At 35.4% G+C, this 17,737-nt stretch overlaps 1 protein-coding gene across 3 annotated transcripts in view; it reads right to left on the reverse strand.

Moving 5' to 3' along the window:
- The window catches only part of adcyap1r1b (adenylate cyclase activating polypeptide 1b (pituitary) receptor type I), a 47,332-nt gene that overhangs the window by 8,592 nt on the left and 21,003 nt on the right, over positions 1–17,737 (reverse strand). For all 3 annotated transcript variants that reach the window (XR_007971883.1, XM_052140884.1, XM_052140883.1), the window contains exons 2-4: positions 11,362–11,544; positions 3,647–3,743; positions 286–396 (exon numbers count right to left, since the gene is read on the reverse strand). Coding sequence is in view for 2 of the 3 variants with exons in the window: in XM_052140884.1 (XP_051996844.1) it covers positions 286–396; positions 3,647–3,743; positions 11,362–11,469 (316 nt within the window). In the remaining variant the exon portion in view is untranslated. The remainder of the gene's footprint in view (positions 1–285; positions 397–3,646; positions 3,744–11,361; positions 11,545–17,737) is intronic.

Consider the following 17,737-nt stretch of genomic DNA (forward strand, 5'->3'; position numbering starts at 1 on the left):
TATTAACACTTATTTTTATTTATTTTTTCTAAAGAAAATGTGAGAAGTGCTTGCAACATTGTTCTAGTTGCTTACTGGCTCAAGTCAAAAGACCACAACACCACCAAGGCTATATGATGTTTCCTCCTTCAATGTAAGTAAATTAGATGTTTTGTTTTGGACCATCTGTTGTCTGCTAGGCATAAAATATTAATCTGATCACTTAGAATAGTAATAGCAAACCTTTCCTCAATATGCCACCCTCAATATGTATATTTTTTTAACAAGCAATACTATAGTCCTCACCATCATTTTCTTCACTCATGACATCAAACAGCTCAGGACAGGGCATCCAGACGACCTGACCAATTCTGGCTGGCTGCCAGCAGGTGAGGTTGTCCCACATCCATCGGCAGACTGGAAAAATAAAACAAAAAGATCAGTAGGCATCTGAGGCTGAAACTTGGTGATTGCTGATGGCAGTTTTGTGATTGTAAGACCCAGTATTTATTGGGGAATTTGTTGCACATGAGAATTGAACAGCCTAGTTTAAGATATATTTAGATGTGCTACTTGAAATCCATTTTTTTAATGCAGTGGAAATCTATTGGATGTTATTTTTTTTATTCACAAAAACCACAGTTCTTTTAACTAGAGGTAGACTATATATCATTTTTACATATTAATCGGTGCAATAGTTGTTTTTTGATAGTTGCAAATAGCTCCACCTTGCCGGGAATTTTATATACAGTATATACAAAATTCTTCATCGTCTGTTAACATCATAGTATGGAAAGACTACAAATAATTTTTTAACATTACTTCAATCGAATTTAAAAATTATTGTCTGATTAAACAGTTAATGACCTTTTCCACCACCTTAGTTATCAGTATCTAAAAAAATTGGTCCACCTCTTTTTTTAAGTCATTTAAATTCACCAAGAACATCCTAAGACCATAACATAAATTAATCCTCTTATTATTTTCTCCAATAAATGCATCAAAGCAATCGGTATGACTTGTTTCTCTTCTCCAAATACACATTTTCAATGTTAACTATACACACCTCCCACTTTCTAAGTGTCTGGCAAACACATAAATCCGCCCCCTCCGTGAAACTTTCTGCATCGCTTGTCATGTGGGGGGAAAAGGAACGCTTGTCATGTGGAAGCCGCTTGACAACCTATCTGGAATGGCGAACACATACAAGTGTAATGGTACAAAAAAATGGTAAGCTTCTCAGTGCTGTTATACTAAATATCAGCATTCTAATAACAATGTTTGTCCAGAAATGTTGTGTAAACACATATGTTGTTTTATCTAATTAACCAATATATGGTATTTTTTCTTATTCTCTCTATCTTTCTGTCTCTCATGCTGTCATGATCCCATGATTCCACTATTGCTGTGTGCTATCATTGTGTGTTTGTGTACATGTATATAAGCATTGAGAACATCTTAGCCTATTTATTTATCCCTTTATGTATTTTCATTTTTATATTGCTCTTCAAAAATCCTTCTAGTAATCTATTTAGGGGAAGAGAGACTGTCACAGTGAACTAACCATGTGATGCTAAAGCATCTTATCAACTCCATCAAGGATTAAGGGCCCAAAGAGACACACTGCAGTAAGAAGTGCAAGTGTGTGTTGCTGGAAAAGTGTGCTCATCTTGAATTAAGTGAGCAATGCAAGACAACATATGTTTGCAGTGCTCTTTCTCTGCTCAGTCACATAGCACTACCATCAACTTAGAATGTTGCATTCTTGCAAGCTTGCTGTCTTACTGCAACCTAATAAAGTGTACACTCCAACTAACATGCATAAATTCAAACAGCGTAAAGTACACATTTGCTTCTTGGTGGTCTGTGTAAATGTCACACATCTGTAATAACAAAAGGCCAAGTGAGTGTGTTTGAAATACTCAGCATCTTAAGTAAAGCACATTAATGTCTTGTCCCTTGAATTATTACAGTCTAGAACCAAGTTTTTTTTTCTTTTTCTTTTTTAACTGCACTCAAGAATGCTTATAACAGTGTTTAGTTTAAATTCTAACATTTTCTATGAGTGTATTGGAATGTTAAGGATGAAATGTTCCATTCCAGAGCTTTTAGTGTCCCTTCACTTTAAAGCAAACTGACATCAATCACACAATAGCTGGCTAAGGCTATTGCCATTAAAGACAGACAACTGTCAAACACTCTTTACTGTCTATCGCATTCTATATTTATATCAGTCCCAGTTTCTATGTGTGGGCATTGCTAAACACTGAATGATGAAACCATGAAATGCATGAAACCAAATACTTTGAATGTAATGTGCAGCTGGGAGATTACTCTAAATATACTCATTTTATAGATGAACAAATTAATTATACAAATAAATGTATGTATATATATATAGCTATGTGAACATAAGCAAGTCAAATTCCATGGGGATGCAAAAAGGTTTAAGAAGCATTCTCCTCCTGGAATACATTGCAACACACACGCAAAATGACGGATTATGATTTCTCTCCAGAGAGCAGGTTTAATTACTTTTGTAAATTGGGCACAGATGTGTGATAGATGATGTTAGATAAAATACAAAGCTGTTTGTCCTTGTGCTCTAGAATCTTCCAGATATACAGCGCTCCATTCCAGATTGCCTGAAAATATCTGGCAAAGCATGAGAGCTGAATTATGCACCATAGAGACAATGATCCAATCACTGATTATTTTGAACAAAATAATGGGTTAAAGATGAAGAGATCCACATAGATTCATATTTGTAGCCAACACAAACCGCAAAAAGCTTCCAGCAATCTTGTGTATTTGTTTTTATTATTTGCTTTCAAGTTTATTTCAGTGCTCCCTTCAGCTTTCCCATGTTTCGGATCATAGCCTGCAACTGCAAAACACACATCACACTTTCTTGTCTCCCTATGGGCAGTTCTAGTTACATGTTAACATACTAGACCATTCCCTAATGACAGCTCCTTGTCAAATCAAACTGTCAAGATTTCATTACTGGCTGTGAAAATGAATGTCCAAAGGATTATGCTCAATACCACATGCAGACAGCACTGATGACGAAGAGCTCAGTGCTTATGATCTGCCTCCCACTTCCTGTCTTAAATTCACCATCTTAACCAAACAGCATTGAGTTTAATTCTGTTACCCATTTATTTCTGTTTGAGTCTTGTGAAATCCTAAATCTAAATTGAACACTTGTAAAAGTAGATAACATACTCATTTATATTTTTGCTTTTTACTTACTAAAAAGTTATATTTGAGAATATCTCTAAGCACACTATATTTAGCAGAATAAAAATGATTGTTTTCTGTAAATCCTAATTTTGAAAATGTTAGGATTAAACACTAATTACTTTGAACTGCATTTCAAAATTGACACATGCAGTATTCATGGAAATGTATGGCTCTAAATTTGCAACAGAGTAACTGTTTGGATTGCAAATTGCGACAGCAAATTATCATAATGAACTTGCAGTCCAACACATGATAAAGATCACCTTCAATATAACACAACCACAAAAACACACACAAACACATATTGGTTTTTGCTGTCATGCTGGGGACGTTGCCCTAAATTCTATTGTTTTTATACTGAGCTGGACATATGGTCCCCACAATGTAGGCACATAGACATAAATGCATATATAGCTCTTACCTAATTCAGGTTCTCTGATGGGGACATCCATTGACATTCTTTCCATGCACTTCTCTTTCTCTAACTGAATGACACATTCTGGGTGCATGCAGTAGATCTGAAAGAAGTACGGAACACAAAGTCCACTGTTAGATTCAGACACAACTGCTGTTTTATTTAGCTTATGTTACTAGTACAGAACAGCAATAAAAAAAGGTATAGTAATTATACTGAAAGTATAATGGGTACAGCATATGACTACAATAATAGCTGACAGTTTGTCATTAGTTTCAGTACTGTGTTTTGGTGCCACAAACTACCTCGCAATGGAGTTACTACTAATTTAGCTACTTCTGAGAACAAAATGAGTCTGTGAAACGATGATTGCAGCACTTGAATTATATGAATATATTGACATATGCTGCAATGAGAAAGAAAAGGAAAGAAAACTTTCACAAAAGAATATGTAAAATCAAACAGAATATGCTTCGTTTTCAAATATGACACAACAGCTTTGCTGGATAGCAGGGAGTCAAAACTCTTCAGCAAGCCCAGATTTCTGGGGTTATGTGTATTGTGCGGTCATTCTGCAAGGTATGAGTAATACAAAAATATTTTTTACAAGGTATAGGTATACAGTAGGTAACTTCAAGGGCAGGCAAAACTGCTATTTTTATTTTATACTACATGCTATTAAATAATTTAATTCCAGTTGCAAATTGTGGTGGCATCCAGTTAACTTGCAGGGATACAGTACTTTTATTTCTAAAGTTACATTTTGAACTTTCTTCTTCTATGAGAAATTTTTGTGAAATTTAAGACTCGCATTTCCGAGCAGGTTTTGCAAACACTCCCACTTCCACTGTCCATCCAAACAGGTAGTCCTGCTAAAAACTATTTGAGCCAGAAGTTCACTTGTTGGACACACAACCCATGAATGGTTTACTTATCATAATCTCTGCATATTAAACTAATTATACACACACATCATTACATACATTAACAGCAATATAGTATTATACACTTAATATTTACAGTATATTGTGAACTGCATATGTGGGAAAAAACACATACATTTGCAGCATTGTCATAAGTTGGCCTAGATAAGCAGTGTGGACCATTCAATTACACATAGGATTTATAGATCTGTGCTAAATTTATAGAGAGTAAATGTAAGATTTGCAGTTCAGTGAGTCTAAACAGTTGCAGTGTTATTCAAAAAATGTGGAATCCACATTTAGAAGATACATTTTGTCTGGCAGTCGCTAACTTGGCCTTGTCAAATGAACAGATAAAGCTTAACATGTTTTGAGTTGGAGCACAGTTTGATGTGCTCACCATTGACTCATTGTCATCAGCCATCTACAGAAGCATTTCCACATCATCATACCGTACCTTTATTAGAGAGTCCTGACTGAGAAACCTAAAATGCATAAAACAATGAGATTTTTTATTCCAGGAAGTTGGAAGGTTACATAATATGACAGCACATTACAGCTGGATATATCTCTTAAATTAAAGATGATTTTAGATTAATGTCTAAACATCAGTAAAGCAGATTAGTTATTAGTCCTTGTCCATTTAAACAGTCACACACATAAAAACAACTCTCATCAACCATAAGGAGTTGTTGCCAGTGAAGATACATCAGAGGTTGCAGAGTACAAGGTCACTAAATAAACAATGACAGGAGCGCAATAGCAGCCAAAGACAGTGAGACTTTTAAGGAACATGAATAAATAAATGCAATTTTTGCATTCTTAATTATCATACGTGTTTAATTTCTCAGTCTAGAAATGTCATTCGTCTCTAAAATATAAATTAGTGGTAAAACATATTTCTATGAGACAACTTGCATAATTGTGATTTACAATTCTGGACCACAGAAATGTTCCAATTGAAGATGTATAAGAAGAGCTCCCATGGAAAATAAACACTTATGGACTGCAAAGCCTGAATTGATACACTGCTTCTACAATTGATTGCTGCTTTGATATTTTTTCCAAACAATTTTTACATGGATACTTTAATAAAATAAATAACAAATCATAAAAACTGTTGCCCACTCCTACCAGGTCTTGTGTCTGTTTTGTGATGCTGAATATTGCTTCTTAAAGCTAAACACATTAAATTTTACACTCGGAGCACACAAGACATTAAATATCTCTAACCCAGTTTTAGCAGCACTCAGAGCCAATCCAAGTGTGTGTTCCTTCTACACTTCTCTCTCCTACTCAGTATACACTTTATGAAACCTCTCCAATATTTCTAAGTATTTTTTCCATTCATTTCTTCCATAGATTTTTCATAAAATCCTTCTTTAGAGAGTTGTAACCTATGAACCAAACCAGCCACCTCAGAGGTGGATCACAACATTACAAACTTTGTTTTGAGGCGAAAAGGTTTTCGAAAATACCGTCTTTCTCGAGGGCACAAACTACAATCCCATAAAGCATTGCGGATTATGTTGTTAAATATAAAGAAAATATGGAAATAATGGAAATATATGAAACTATTGATTTTAAGTTTTTTAATTTTAAGTATAGATTATATGTAGTTAGTTTATGCTTTTGCAAAATATTCAGATATATACACATAAATAAGTAGCTTGAGGGTGAATGGAGATCGACTCATTAGCATCATTCACAGTGCATCATGAGAGTAGGTGGTTGTTTCCGGACTTGTTTGGCAGATTTCTTGGGTGCAGTTGTCTAATTGATGATGAAGCTTTCTCTGCTGGACCAAGGGTAATGTAGTTGTGCATCAGGAATTCCGCTATCAAATATGATTTTTGTTAAAGAATGAAGTTAAAATAACGCAGACTGATGGTTTGAACAGAAGCATGTACCACCATTGAAGAACCTCGAAGCTCATGGTAGGTCTGTGTTTAAAAGTTTCTAAGTTATTGTTAAAAATCAATTCACCAAAATGAATTGTATTTTTACTCCAGGAACCAGACTGTTGTGCTCTATGGAGAGATAACCAACGAGGCATTAATAAGTGAAGATTCATAATGACAGTTTTCCTACTGAATGCATCACCTCAGTATTTTTGAAAGGTTGTTTAAATCTGACCTGTTTTGTGAAAAATCCGTATTAAAGGAATATTCCGGGTTCAATACAATTTAAGTTCAACTGACAGCATATGTGGAATAATATTGATTACAACAAAAAATTATATTGACTTGGCTCTCCTTTTCTTAAAAAAAAAAAAAGCAATAATCTGGGTTACAGAATAGATTGCTGTCAAAAATAACCAACAACATCCTTCGTCAACAGAATTTTTTACTATACCCAATGGAACTTGACTATGAAATTATGTTATTGAAACCAGTCCTAATCCTGCTGATTTGAGGCCCCTGAGGTTGTGCTCCTGAGGTTGTGGTTAGTGTGATAATTGGTCTCAAAGCACTGTGCTTCTTGTGTGTTACCCTCAAAACATTACATTTAAATTTAAAAATGTAATAAACATGAGGATAGCATTAATATTCATGAGGAATCTGTCAGCTCTCACCCTCACCCTGCCTGCATCCCAGAACTAATTTCCATCATAAAGAGACTATGCAATTCACACCTACATAATGACAACAACAGTGCCGATTTCTCAGGGCCAACAAAGCCTTTTCTGCTGGCATAACATACCTAATAAATAAATATTTTTTCATCCTTTCATTTCATCCTTACATTTTTGCCCATGTATTTTCAACTGCTTTCCACACCTAATCAATCAACAAACGAATAGCAAAAAAATTTAAACGTATCCAATCAGAATTTATTCCTCGATACTTACAAGCAAAGTGTGACAACTGTTTCACAAATCGCATGCCTGAAGCCATGCTCTTTAGCTAAATCAGCGTGTGAGTCTGAGCTCCACCCCATCAGGTCTTCAGAATTTCCACAGAATCCCTTATCACTGCAGTGAGGTATCTAAAGTTAGATTGTCATCAGCCAATCAGCTTGATTTATTTGTTCTTGTGGGTGTGATCTTAAGGATATGTCCCAGTCCAGGCACTCTAGCTGGCCTTGAGTGACGCTTTAAGTGATGTACGCAATTTGAATGTGAAGAGTGCGAGATCTGGCTGACGAGTCGGCTGTCACTGCTGCTATCGCCATTGAGAAAGAGATCCTAATGGATTTAAAAACCTAAAATGTTCTGCATGATTGTGCGATTGATTAATTAAACAGAAAAAGAAGGACTGTTTTTCACTTAAAGCAAATTGTTAAGTGCTTATTGCATTGTTATAGCAATATCAGGAGTTTTCTAAGTGTAAATTACGCTGCTTGAGCATTCAGTGTCAGATCAAGTTTTGAAAAGTAACCGTGTGCCCTGATAAAACAATTTTTGCAAGCAAAATTTAAATCGCAAATATTATTAGAGAGCTTTTTCTTAGTATTAGATATCTGCTTTCGTGCGTGGACATTTTTTTTAAATGTCAATTGGTATTATTAGTTGACTGACACGTAATGTATGATATACAGCATCTTATTCAGTGTGAAACTGTGTTACCTTAATGGCAGGAATCGCACTGAAGGCCTAGACTTAAAATGCATGAGCTGCAGCTGGACAACAACATGAAGCTGTACACAAATACACAAGTAGAACTAGTTCATTCCCCCATATGTTTCTTTCTTTCTTTTTTCCCTTACCTTGTTCTTTTTACTGTCAAATCTTTTTTGTCCTCCTCTCTGACTTTCTCCATTACAAAAGAACAAGACATTCACTCGTATAGAGTTCAAATGCAATCATACAACTCTGGCTGCGCTACTCAAAGAATCGTTTGTAGAATTCAATGACCAATGGAAGTTTCATCAAATATACCACATCATTTCATACTGAAAATGGGTAAGTGGGATAGAGAAAATTAGCTCTATCCCAATGAACCAATCAACAAAAAGAAACCTCTTTCTTTTAAGCCAAGATTACCATGAGATTTACCATAAACAAAGGAATCAATATCAAATCTACCTTTTAAATCTTAAACTTCAGAAAAGGGCAATTGCTCAACTGAACAATAACAGATTTAGTTTCAAGGTGCATTCAGTAATTTTTCCTCATTAAAAAAGTTGAGCTCCTAAAGACATGAATTGTAATTTTGCAATATATGTAGGAAAACAAGACCACTCACATTAAAATGAAGACTTCAGTCATATCAATAACCTATTAAAAACTGTTTTATACTACATGAAGAGGGTCCGCACATGGGGGTGGTCACTTTCACTTATTGAATAAAGCAATCATGGCTGACTGTGAAAACTACATTTCTACAATGGCATCTGAAACTAAAAACTATTGATTTTAAATTATGCTGCATCCAAGCCGCTGAGTGTCAGAGTAAGTCCAAGATGACACAAAGGCAAAAGTTACTGAGTGCAACCTTTAAATATCACATGTTTTATCAAAGATCTATCACATTTATCATATTCTTTTATCACCATTTTAATACACCAGGCGGTGTATGAGGAAAGCTTGGAGGATCATCAGAGACTCAAGCCACCTGCGCTATAGACTGCTCTCACTACTACCTTCAGGCAGATGGTATCGTAGCATCAGGTCCCGCACCAGCAGGCTGCGGGACAGCTTCTGTCTGCAGGCCATCAGACTGTTAAACTCAAACTAATAACATCACCACAGCATAACACCACCCCATCTTCCCGTGCATTGCACTTTATAAGTTATCAGTTACACTGGTCTCAGACTGATCATGTTACACAGTACTGTATGTCTCATGTACCACTCCGCACAGGCATACACTCCAGCAATGTGGATGGCACTATAATCACTACTCTGTGTCCTTTGGCACTCCATTTACACTACTGTATACTGCATTACACATCCTGCACATGATCACCCTATCACGGTTGTTATTACGGATTGTTTTATTCACATTATATATCTCATTATTCTATATATTCAGTATATTATATATATTATTCATATTCATAAATTAGTCTTTGAGCACACATATATATTATCTGTACATAAGTACTATGTGAAAGTGTATATCTGTGTATATTATATATGTAAATATTGTTCATACTATACATGCATCTGTTGTGTATTTTGCGGTGTGATATTTGTCCACACTGCATAGTTGGTGAGCATCCACTCAAGATTTTCACACCAGTAGAGTCGAGGATATGGTGTTGTGGCAATAAAAGGGATTTCATTTGATTTGAAACAAATTCAAGATTTTTCAAGAATCCAGATTATACATTTAAAAATACATTTTGTTATTCAATTTAGAAATCACTCCACATGACCCAATAATTGGATAGAATAAACGTAGGTAAAATACAATAAGTTAGTGGTGATTAAGTATAATTTCAATGTAAACAATGTTAGGTTTCTCTAGTTTGTGTTGCAGAACACAGAGGTAGTTTCTGGTACCTTTCATCATTTCATGTACCCTGAAATCAACCAACAATTGCTGAATTTTTAAAAAGTGCCATCCCAGATCAGACATTTTTGCATCAATTTAATGATGATTATCTTTCCTTTTTCCTTCTAGCGCTATTAAAGTGCAACCAACCTCTGAGACATGGTTCTTGTCCCATGGGAACAAGGAAGTAATCACATTCACATAAACAAAGGACAGCACAATTCAGAGGTTGAATATTTACTCTAAAATACATTTTTCAGTCCACTGATGGTAAGGTTTAGTGTTGGGGTATGGATTAGAGCATCTGTTGACTGTCAGGAACAAATCCAGGCACCTTTGTAAAATCTGCGATTCTCGGTAAGCACAGACCGATTTCAGCAGCAGAACTGTCAACCTACTGTTGTCAAATTCACATTGTGATCAGCCTTGCCATTTTTATAGCATTTTCATTTTGTCTTCTCTCATTTGTTAAGGATAATGAAAGCACATTTTGCCTTTAGTTTTTGCATGTGGTTTATTTAACTTATTTTATTATTGAGAAAGACACTGACCAATATCTTTAAAGTACTTTAAAAAAGGAAAAAAGAAAAGAAAGCAACACTTCTTATTATCTAACAGCCATAATTAAAATCCCTAACTGATACAGAACAGAAGTATAACCTTTGAAAATTTCCATTGCAATGCCAATGTCAGCTTTTAGTGCTAACACTAAATGAAATAAAACAGCATGGCCTTGAAGTACTCAATGTACCCTATGTTGGCCCTTGGACAGTTTAAATTTGGTCTGTCTAGTGCCAATGGTTAATGGATGCCAGGCACCATCTAAGCGCCAATGACTAAGTGACGTAAACTGCCCGTGAACATTTGTTTCTACTCAGCTGGAAGCACAGACAGTAGGACAAAGCAAGAATGGTCTTCATGTCAACAAATATGGTTCTTCTCTCCTCAGTTATGAGAGTACAATTGTGAAAGGAGTCGGACACAATATTAATCTAGCTGTCATTCAATAAATTATAAGTAGATTTGACAGATTTTTATTATTTATAGCAAACAATGACAAGAGATTCATCTGCACAAAAAAAAGGGGCAAGGGTCTCTTTTTCTTCCCCAGGACTCCATCCTTTTATATACTCTCTCTCTCTCTCTCTCTCTCTCTCTCTCTCTCTCTCTCTCTCCTCACCTCCTCTCCTCTCTCTCTCTCTCCCTCTCTCTCTCTCTCTCTCTCTCTCTCTCTCTCTGTTTGTGCAAAACAATTTATTTAGCTTTTTGATATCTTCATATTTAAATGACTGGCATGGTTAAATTAATACAATAGATCTGCCTTATTTATATAACATAAAATATGTGCATAGCTCACCAAAGGGAGAAGGATGAGTGTTAAAAACAGGTGCTGACATTTTCTCACTGTGGAAGCCATTTTGTCTGGAGCACTGATGCGATAACTTCCAGCAGTCTGCGACAGCATAGATGAGCAACAAAGTGCTGGATGGAAAACAGGTATACTGGAAAACTATTGCAGTTCTTCAAATCATCGATAGATCTGAAACACAAATACACAAACTGTGTAAGATGAAGTTGCATTGGCCTACTGGTTTATGATGTAATTGCATTTGACATTTACATTCAAAGAACATGTGTTAGTTTATCCCAGAAAGTACAATAAATCCCCTCAAAATTAGATTTATTATATTATGCATGTCCTGGTTTCTGACTGGTCAATACAATTGTTATGCCAGTGTGTATCTGCATTAAGGATGACCCTTAATGAATATGCTAAATAAAATAATGTTTTAGTAGGGCTGTCGATTTAACATGTTAATTTAGAGTTAGAAATCGACCATATCCAGGAACTACACAGGGGCGGAAGGGCATCTTTATGAAGACAAGTCCTGAAAAGGACATTCTATGCCAGCTGTGTTTTGCTCTTTTAGAGAAAATAAACTGTTTTGGAGGAAAACACTCCCAGGGGCAAAGCTGCACTGCCATGCAGAGAAGGAGAAAGCCACTGATATGTGTCGTAGATCCAACAGCATAAGCTCTGCAGAGGTGAGTGGAACAATAAGTGATCTCAGCTCACTGATCGCACAACCGCTCGGCTCCGAAGAATTAATCTGAATGGACAGACGCATGATTCCCTCTTTTTATACCCGTATGTCCAGGGGAGGGACATGCAAATTCTGTTTGCCAATATCTCATTGGCCTTTTCTCAAGTTCAGAGGTAACTGAGGCCTTCAAAGAAGTCCCCAAGTGTCACTTCACTCGACACAACATCGAAGTGAGCGACAGACGGGGAATCCAACCTTTTAGCCCTGGAATTCCTCGACATCATAAATGAAAAGATTCTGCTCAACCAGGCACCAAGAAGTCTCACATCTGGCCAATAAAACTAACAAAAGGGATAACGCATGACTTGAGAACTTCTCTGCAAAGAGACCCTAAGTGCACAGGTTACGGGCAATAAAAGACAGAACACACTCCCTGGAATGCCCGGGAAAGGCTTAAAACACACTCTGTTTGTCCTGTGATATAAACCAGTTTGCTACACTTAAACTCATCAGATCATGAGATCCTCGTGATCATTACTCTGCAAACAGCAGCTAAAAAGGAATGAATGCACTTTTCACACAAAGTCCCAGAACTTGTGATTTAAACCTCTAAAATGTACAGAATGTATTTGGACCCAAAATGTACACAATACCTAGCCTTGCTAGATAATTCTGAAAATGACTTTGACCTGTGATTACTTTCATAACTGTCAAATTAATAATTATAGCCTGATGTACCTTTTAAAATATGTGTAGTGATTTGTAATCACTTGTAACTGACAAATCGATAAGTATGATCTTTAATCTTGTTTTCTTCTTCTCATTTTACTAAGAATGGAAACTATTCAAGGCTTAACCTGATAATATACCCTGACAGTCTGGTTTCTCATGACATGTAATGGGCTCAGGACACCTTTGGGGTGCAGCCAATTTCAGCTCAAAAGTTTCCTACCAAGGAAGAACAATTCAGACAAATTATCTATTTATTTGTCATATTTCTTTCTTATAATGGTTGTTGAACGTGACTAATTCCATAATAAATTTCCTTACATAATAATGATGTAGAATAAGGACAGTTTAATTTAATTCCTGGCTCACTTACTGTTCATACACATGACGAGAAATGCTGTTAGTCAAAAAGACATGCTCTTGAAGAAACACACTTTATAATATTTTTAAGAATACACAACAGAAAAACAATCAATGCTTGTGTCTGATTCACTGTTTGTTCAAAGGTGTGCTGCACGAGCCTGTCATGTGGAACAAGCATATGTAAAGAGTTTTCTCTGTTTCATTTGTCTGAAAACTGTTTAGAAGAATTATGTTGTCTATAAGAATGCTGCAAATTATTTCTGATCATATCGGTTTTTGGATTTGGGGATGTGGTTAAATTCGTTGTTTTATTGCTTTTTTCATTTAGTTTAAAGTGCAATTTGAATTTAGAAATGTCTTAAATGGTTTTTGTGTATCAATAAATAAAGAATTTTTTTAAAGAAAAATCAATAAAGCAAAAAATTCACCTGATTCATGGTTTGTTCAGAGGCTGTCATGTGGAAAAAGTGCATGTAAAGAGTTTAATTTGTCTGAAAACAATATGTTCTCTGTGAGAATGCTGCAAATTATCTCCAATCATCACGTGACGGGAGGTGCTGTGAGATTAGTTCACTTTATTGCAACAAGGGTAACATGCATTGTGAACGCAACTCTGCAGTTTCAGTAATATATATCTTTGTATAAAATAAACAAAGACAACATTTTTAAATCATTAAGTAACGCAAGACACGTTCACCTTGAACCTAAAATTTTGTTTGATTTTCTTTTCTTTAGACAGCATTATCTGCATCAACAAAACAGAACACAAAACAAATCTGAAAAGAACATATTTGTCAGCATTATTTTGGGAACACAATTATTTAGATCATTATTGTCTTAACATTTATAATTGTATTTAGTTCTTAAGCTGTAGGCTATTAGTATTTTCCAGCTGTTGTGTTGACGGATGCTTGCGTGATGCACATGGAGTCGTAGGAGACGGTAAATGTTTGGATTTGGCGAGGTGGTTAAATACGATTTTTTGATCACTCTGTTATTTTATTGCTATTTTCGTTTAGTTTAAAGAGCTATTTGGCAGGGGTGTTGACGATGTAATCGAATATCGTAATATTTTGTAAAGCAATTATTGCTCAAATATGTTTTACATATCGCCCAGCCCTAACATTCTGTGTGTTTAATACATTACTACATATATACATATATATATATATATATATATATATATATATATATATATATATATATACACCGATCTGCCACAACATTAAAATCACCTGCCTATTATTGTGTCGCATTTTAGAATAGCACTCTGAGATGATATTCTTCTCACCAAAACTGCACAGAGCGGTTATCTGAGTTACAGTAGACTTTGTCAGTTCAAACCAGTCTGGCCATTATCTGATGACCTCTCACATCAAAAAGGCATTTCCATATGCAGAACTGCTGCTCACTGGATGTTTTTTGTTTTTCAAAAAAACTATATCTGCTGGAGATCAGCAGATACAGAAATAATCAAAACAGCCCTTCTGGCAACAACAATCATGCCACAGTCTGTATCACTGAGATCAACATTTTTCCCCCATTCTGATGGTTGATGAGAACATTAACTGAAGTCCCTGACCCGTATGATTTTATGAACTGCACTGCTGCCACACGATTGGATATTTAGATTTGGACATGGAGGATTTTTGGTGCCAGACAGGCTGGTTTTAGTATTCCTGTAACTGCTGATCTCCTGGGATTCTCACACACAACAGTGATTGTATTGGACTAACTGGGGCCCAGGTCAGGAAGCAGACAAACTGGCTAATCCGAACAGATGAATATATTATTTTAAATTAGTCTACTCCCTCAGGTTATTGTTATAAAAATGAGCTTCACCTAAAATGTTGAGGAGGAAGTTTTTCTACAATTTACAGTGATATTTTCAGTTTACTCAAAGTCTGGATATAAGTTTAATTAATTTGAACTGATAATGCTTAATGTGACATCATCAGTTATAACTTTAACCAGGGCAATATTTTCTTGATAGAGTCTTTGCTGATATTCTGTCAGATCTAGTGGTTGCTGTGGATAGAGGTTTAATCATCGGTGACTTCAACATCCACATAGATAATGAAAATGATACACTGGGATTAGAATTTATCTATATTCTCAACTCTGTTAGGGTTTGACAAAATGTGACAGGTCCAACCCATTATCAAAATCATAAACTAGATCTCATTTTGTCATACGGAACTGATGTTGATAATATAGAAATCCTACCGCAGAGCCATGATATCTCAGATCATTAATAATCTTCCAGACTTGTCTCAAATACTCAATATGCCAAAATTTTCAGAAGATATGGATACAGTCTTCTCTTGCATTCTAGATAGTGTCGCCCCCCTTCGATTAAAAAAAAGAAAAATCTTGTACCATGGTAAAATGATCACACGCATGCTCTCAAGTATCGAGTATCTCGGAATTGGAGCATATTTGGAAGAATACAAAATTGTAGGTATTTGACTGTGCATGGAAGGGTAGTGTCTCTAATAACAGACAGGTTCTAAAAATGGACAGGTCTACATATTTAAGCAAACTCGTAGAAAATAACCACAACAATCATAGGTGTTTATTCAGTACTGTGGCTAAATTGGTTAGGAATGAAAATTATATTGAACCAGATATTCCATTGCAGCATAGTAGTAATGACTTTATGAATTTCTTTACTGATAAAATCGAAATAATCAGAAACAAAATTGGAAATACACATCCGTCTGCCACAGCACACCAGAAGACTAAAATTATTCCCTATGAGCAACTTCAATCCTTCGCTGTTTTAGGTCAGGAAGAGATAACAAACATCAAAATGTATGTTAGAACCAGTACTGACTAAACTCTACAGGTGTTTTCTGTAATCTCAGAACCTCTTCTTAATATTATTAACTCATCATTGTCCTTAGGGCATGTCCAAAGACAATTATCAATCCGCTTATCAAGAAACCACAGCTTGATCCAGGAGAACTGGCAAATTATAAAATGATTTCAAATCTCCCTATGTAAAAAAATAGCTCCTCGTAGCTGTGCATTTCCTGGAAAATAATTACACACCTTAGAATGTCTGTCAACCAACCAGAATCAATCATTAAACAGACCTGTGGTTTTGTATGGGAAATAAACAACATATCGGATTATACATTTTCAGGGTATTGTCAATGATTTGCTCATCTGCCACAATAATGTGTTTTAGTGTTTTAATTATCTGCATTATTATTTTTTATAAATTTAACTGTTTATAACTATTTAACCATTATACTGTATATGTAATTATTGTTATTTGAGGGGCTTTCTCAGCAAATATTTATATATGTGATTAATTGTGATTAATTAATTGGCATACTATTTAATTAATTTGATTAAAAAAATTAATCGATTAACAGTCCTATGTTTTAGTGGAAATACCTCACCACATGCAGACAGGTAACCTTTCTAGTAGAAAGCGCTTCATCAATTTCCTTACAGCATTTGTTTTGTCTGAGCACCTTAGAGCTGAAGTGTGTCATTTCTGTGCCACCAAATAGAATTGCAAAATAAATAAATAAAAATATATACATTTGCAATTCCCTCAACTTGCCTTTCCACCAACAAGTTGTCCCTGCATATTAAGATGGGATAGTAGAAAGCATTTTAAAACTGAAAAAGATACACTCTTCAGATTTAAGACTTCTGTGGATGTGTGTGCATTTTTATATTAGTAAAAATACCTTAAACGCAATAAGGCACATAAGACTACATGTTTTACAATTGTGATTTTATACAACAGTAAGTCCCAGCCCTTGATAATGATTGGACGAGCTGCTTTCAAAGACTATTTGTATGGGATTACTTTTATATGGGGATGTGGGGTAATGTAATAATTACCAGAGCTTCTCAGTAATTAAAATCAAAGTAATTTTTGCTGACTTTTCACGGAGTGCGCATTCCTGTGCCGGTAAAAATTACAGTGTGTTTTACCTACTATAAAACACCAGCAAAAAAGCCTGTTATTATTAATTTTGTGCCAATTGAAATGTTGGTAAAAAGATCAAATATTTGAACTTTCCAGCATGTAAGCTGTTTTTTTAAGTTCTCAGAGTGTCTACGTGTGTAGACGTGCTTCACAAGTTCAGACAATGCTGGAAATTTTATTAAATCCTGCATTTCAGAACATACAGTATATTCCAGAGGGACAAATACAATAATGTCTATATTTTTAATTCAAGAATGTAATATAAGATTGCATGCTTGTTATTATCACCCGTTCTGTTGTATTTAGCCAGATAATCCAATCAATTTCTTCTTATAATCCCAGATACAGTTGTAACAGTTTTACAGTTACATTTGTCCTATTAGCTTGCTGCACATGTAATATTAATCCTGTCACTAGGGGGCACTCTAGCCAGTGCGATTTCTGGTAGCATAAAAAGGATAGGAGAAGTAGTATGAGGGAGGAAGGATGTGTTAACCACATGGAGAAGCTTTCTCACCAATGCGGTCTTGTTTTTTTCCCTGATTTGAGGAACCTGCGGTTCCTAAACTCAAATAGGGTTCAACGGGCAGGCATGAGGGGACAGTTCAACTATAGCTAAGACCTTGACCAAAATGGGATTAATT

Source organism: Xyrauchen texanus, chromosome 13 (genome assembly GCF_025860055.1).
Source record: "Xyrauchen texanus isolate HMW12.3.18 chromosome 13, RBS_HiC_50CHRs, whole genome shotgun sequence".
NCBI lineage: Eukaryota > Metazoa > Chordata > Actinopteri > Cypriniformes > Catostomidae > Xyrauchen > Xyrauchen texanus.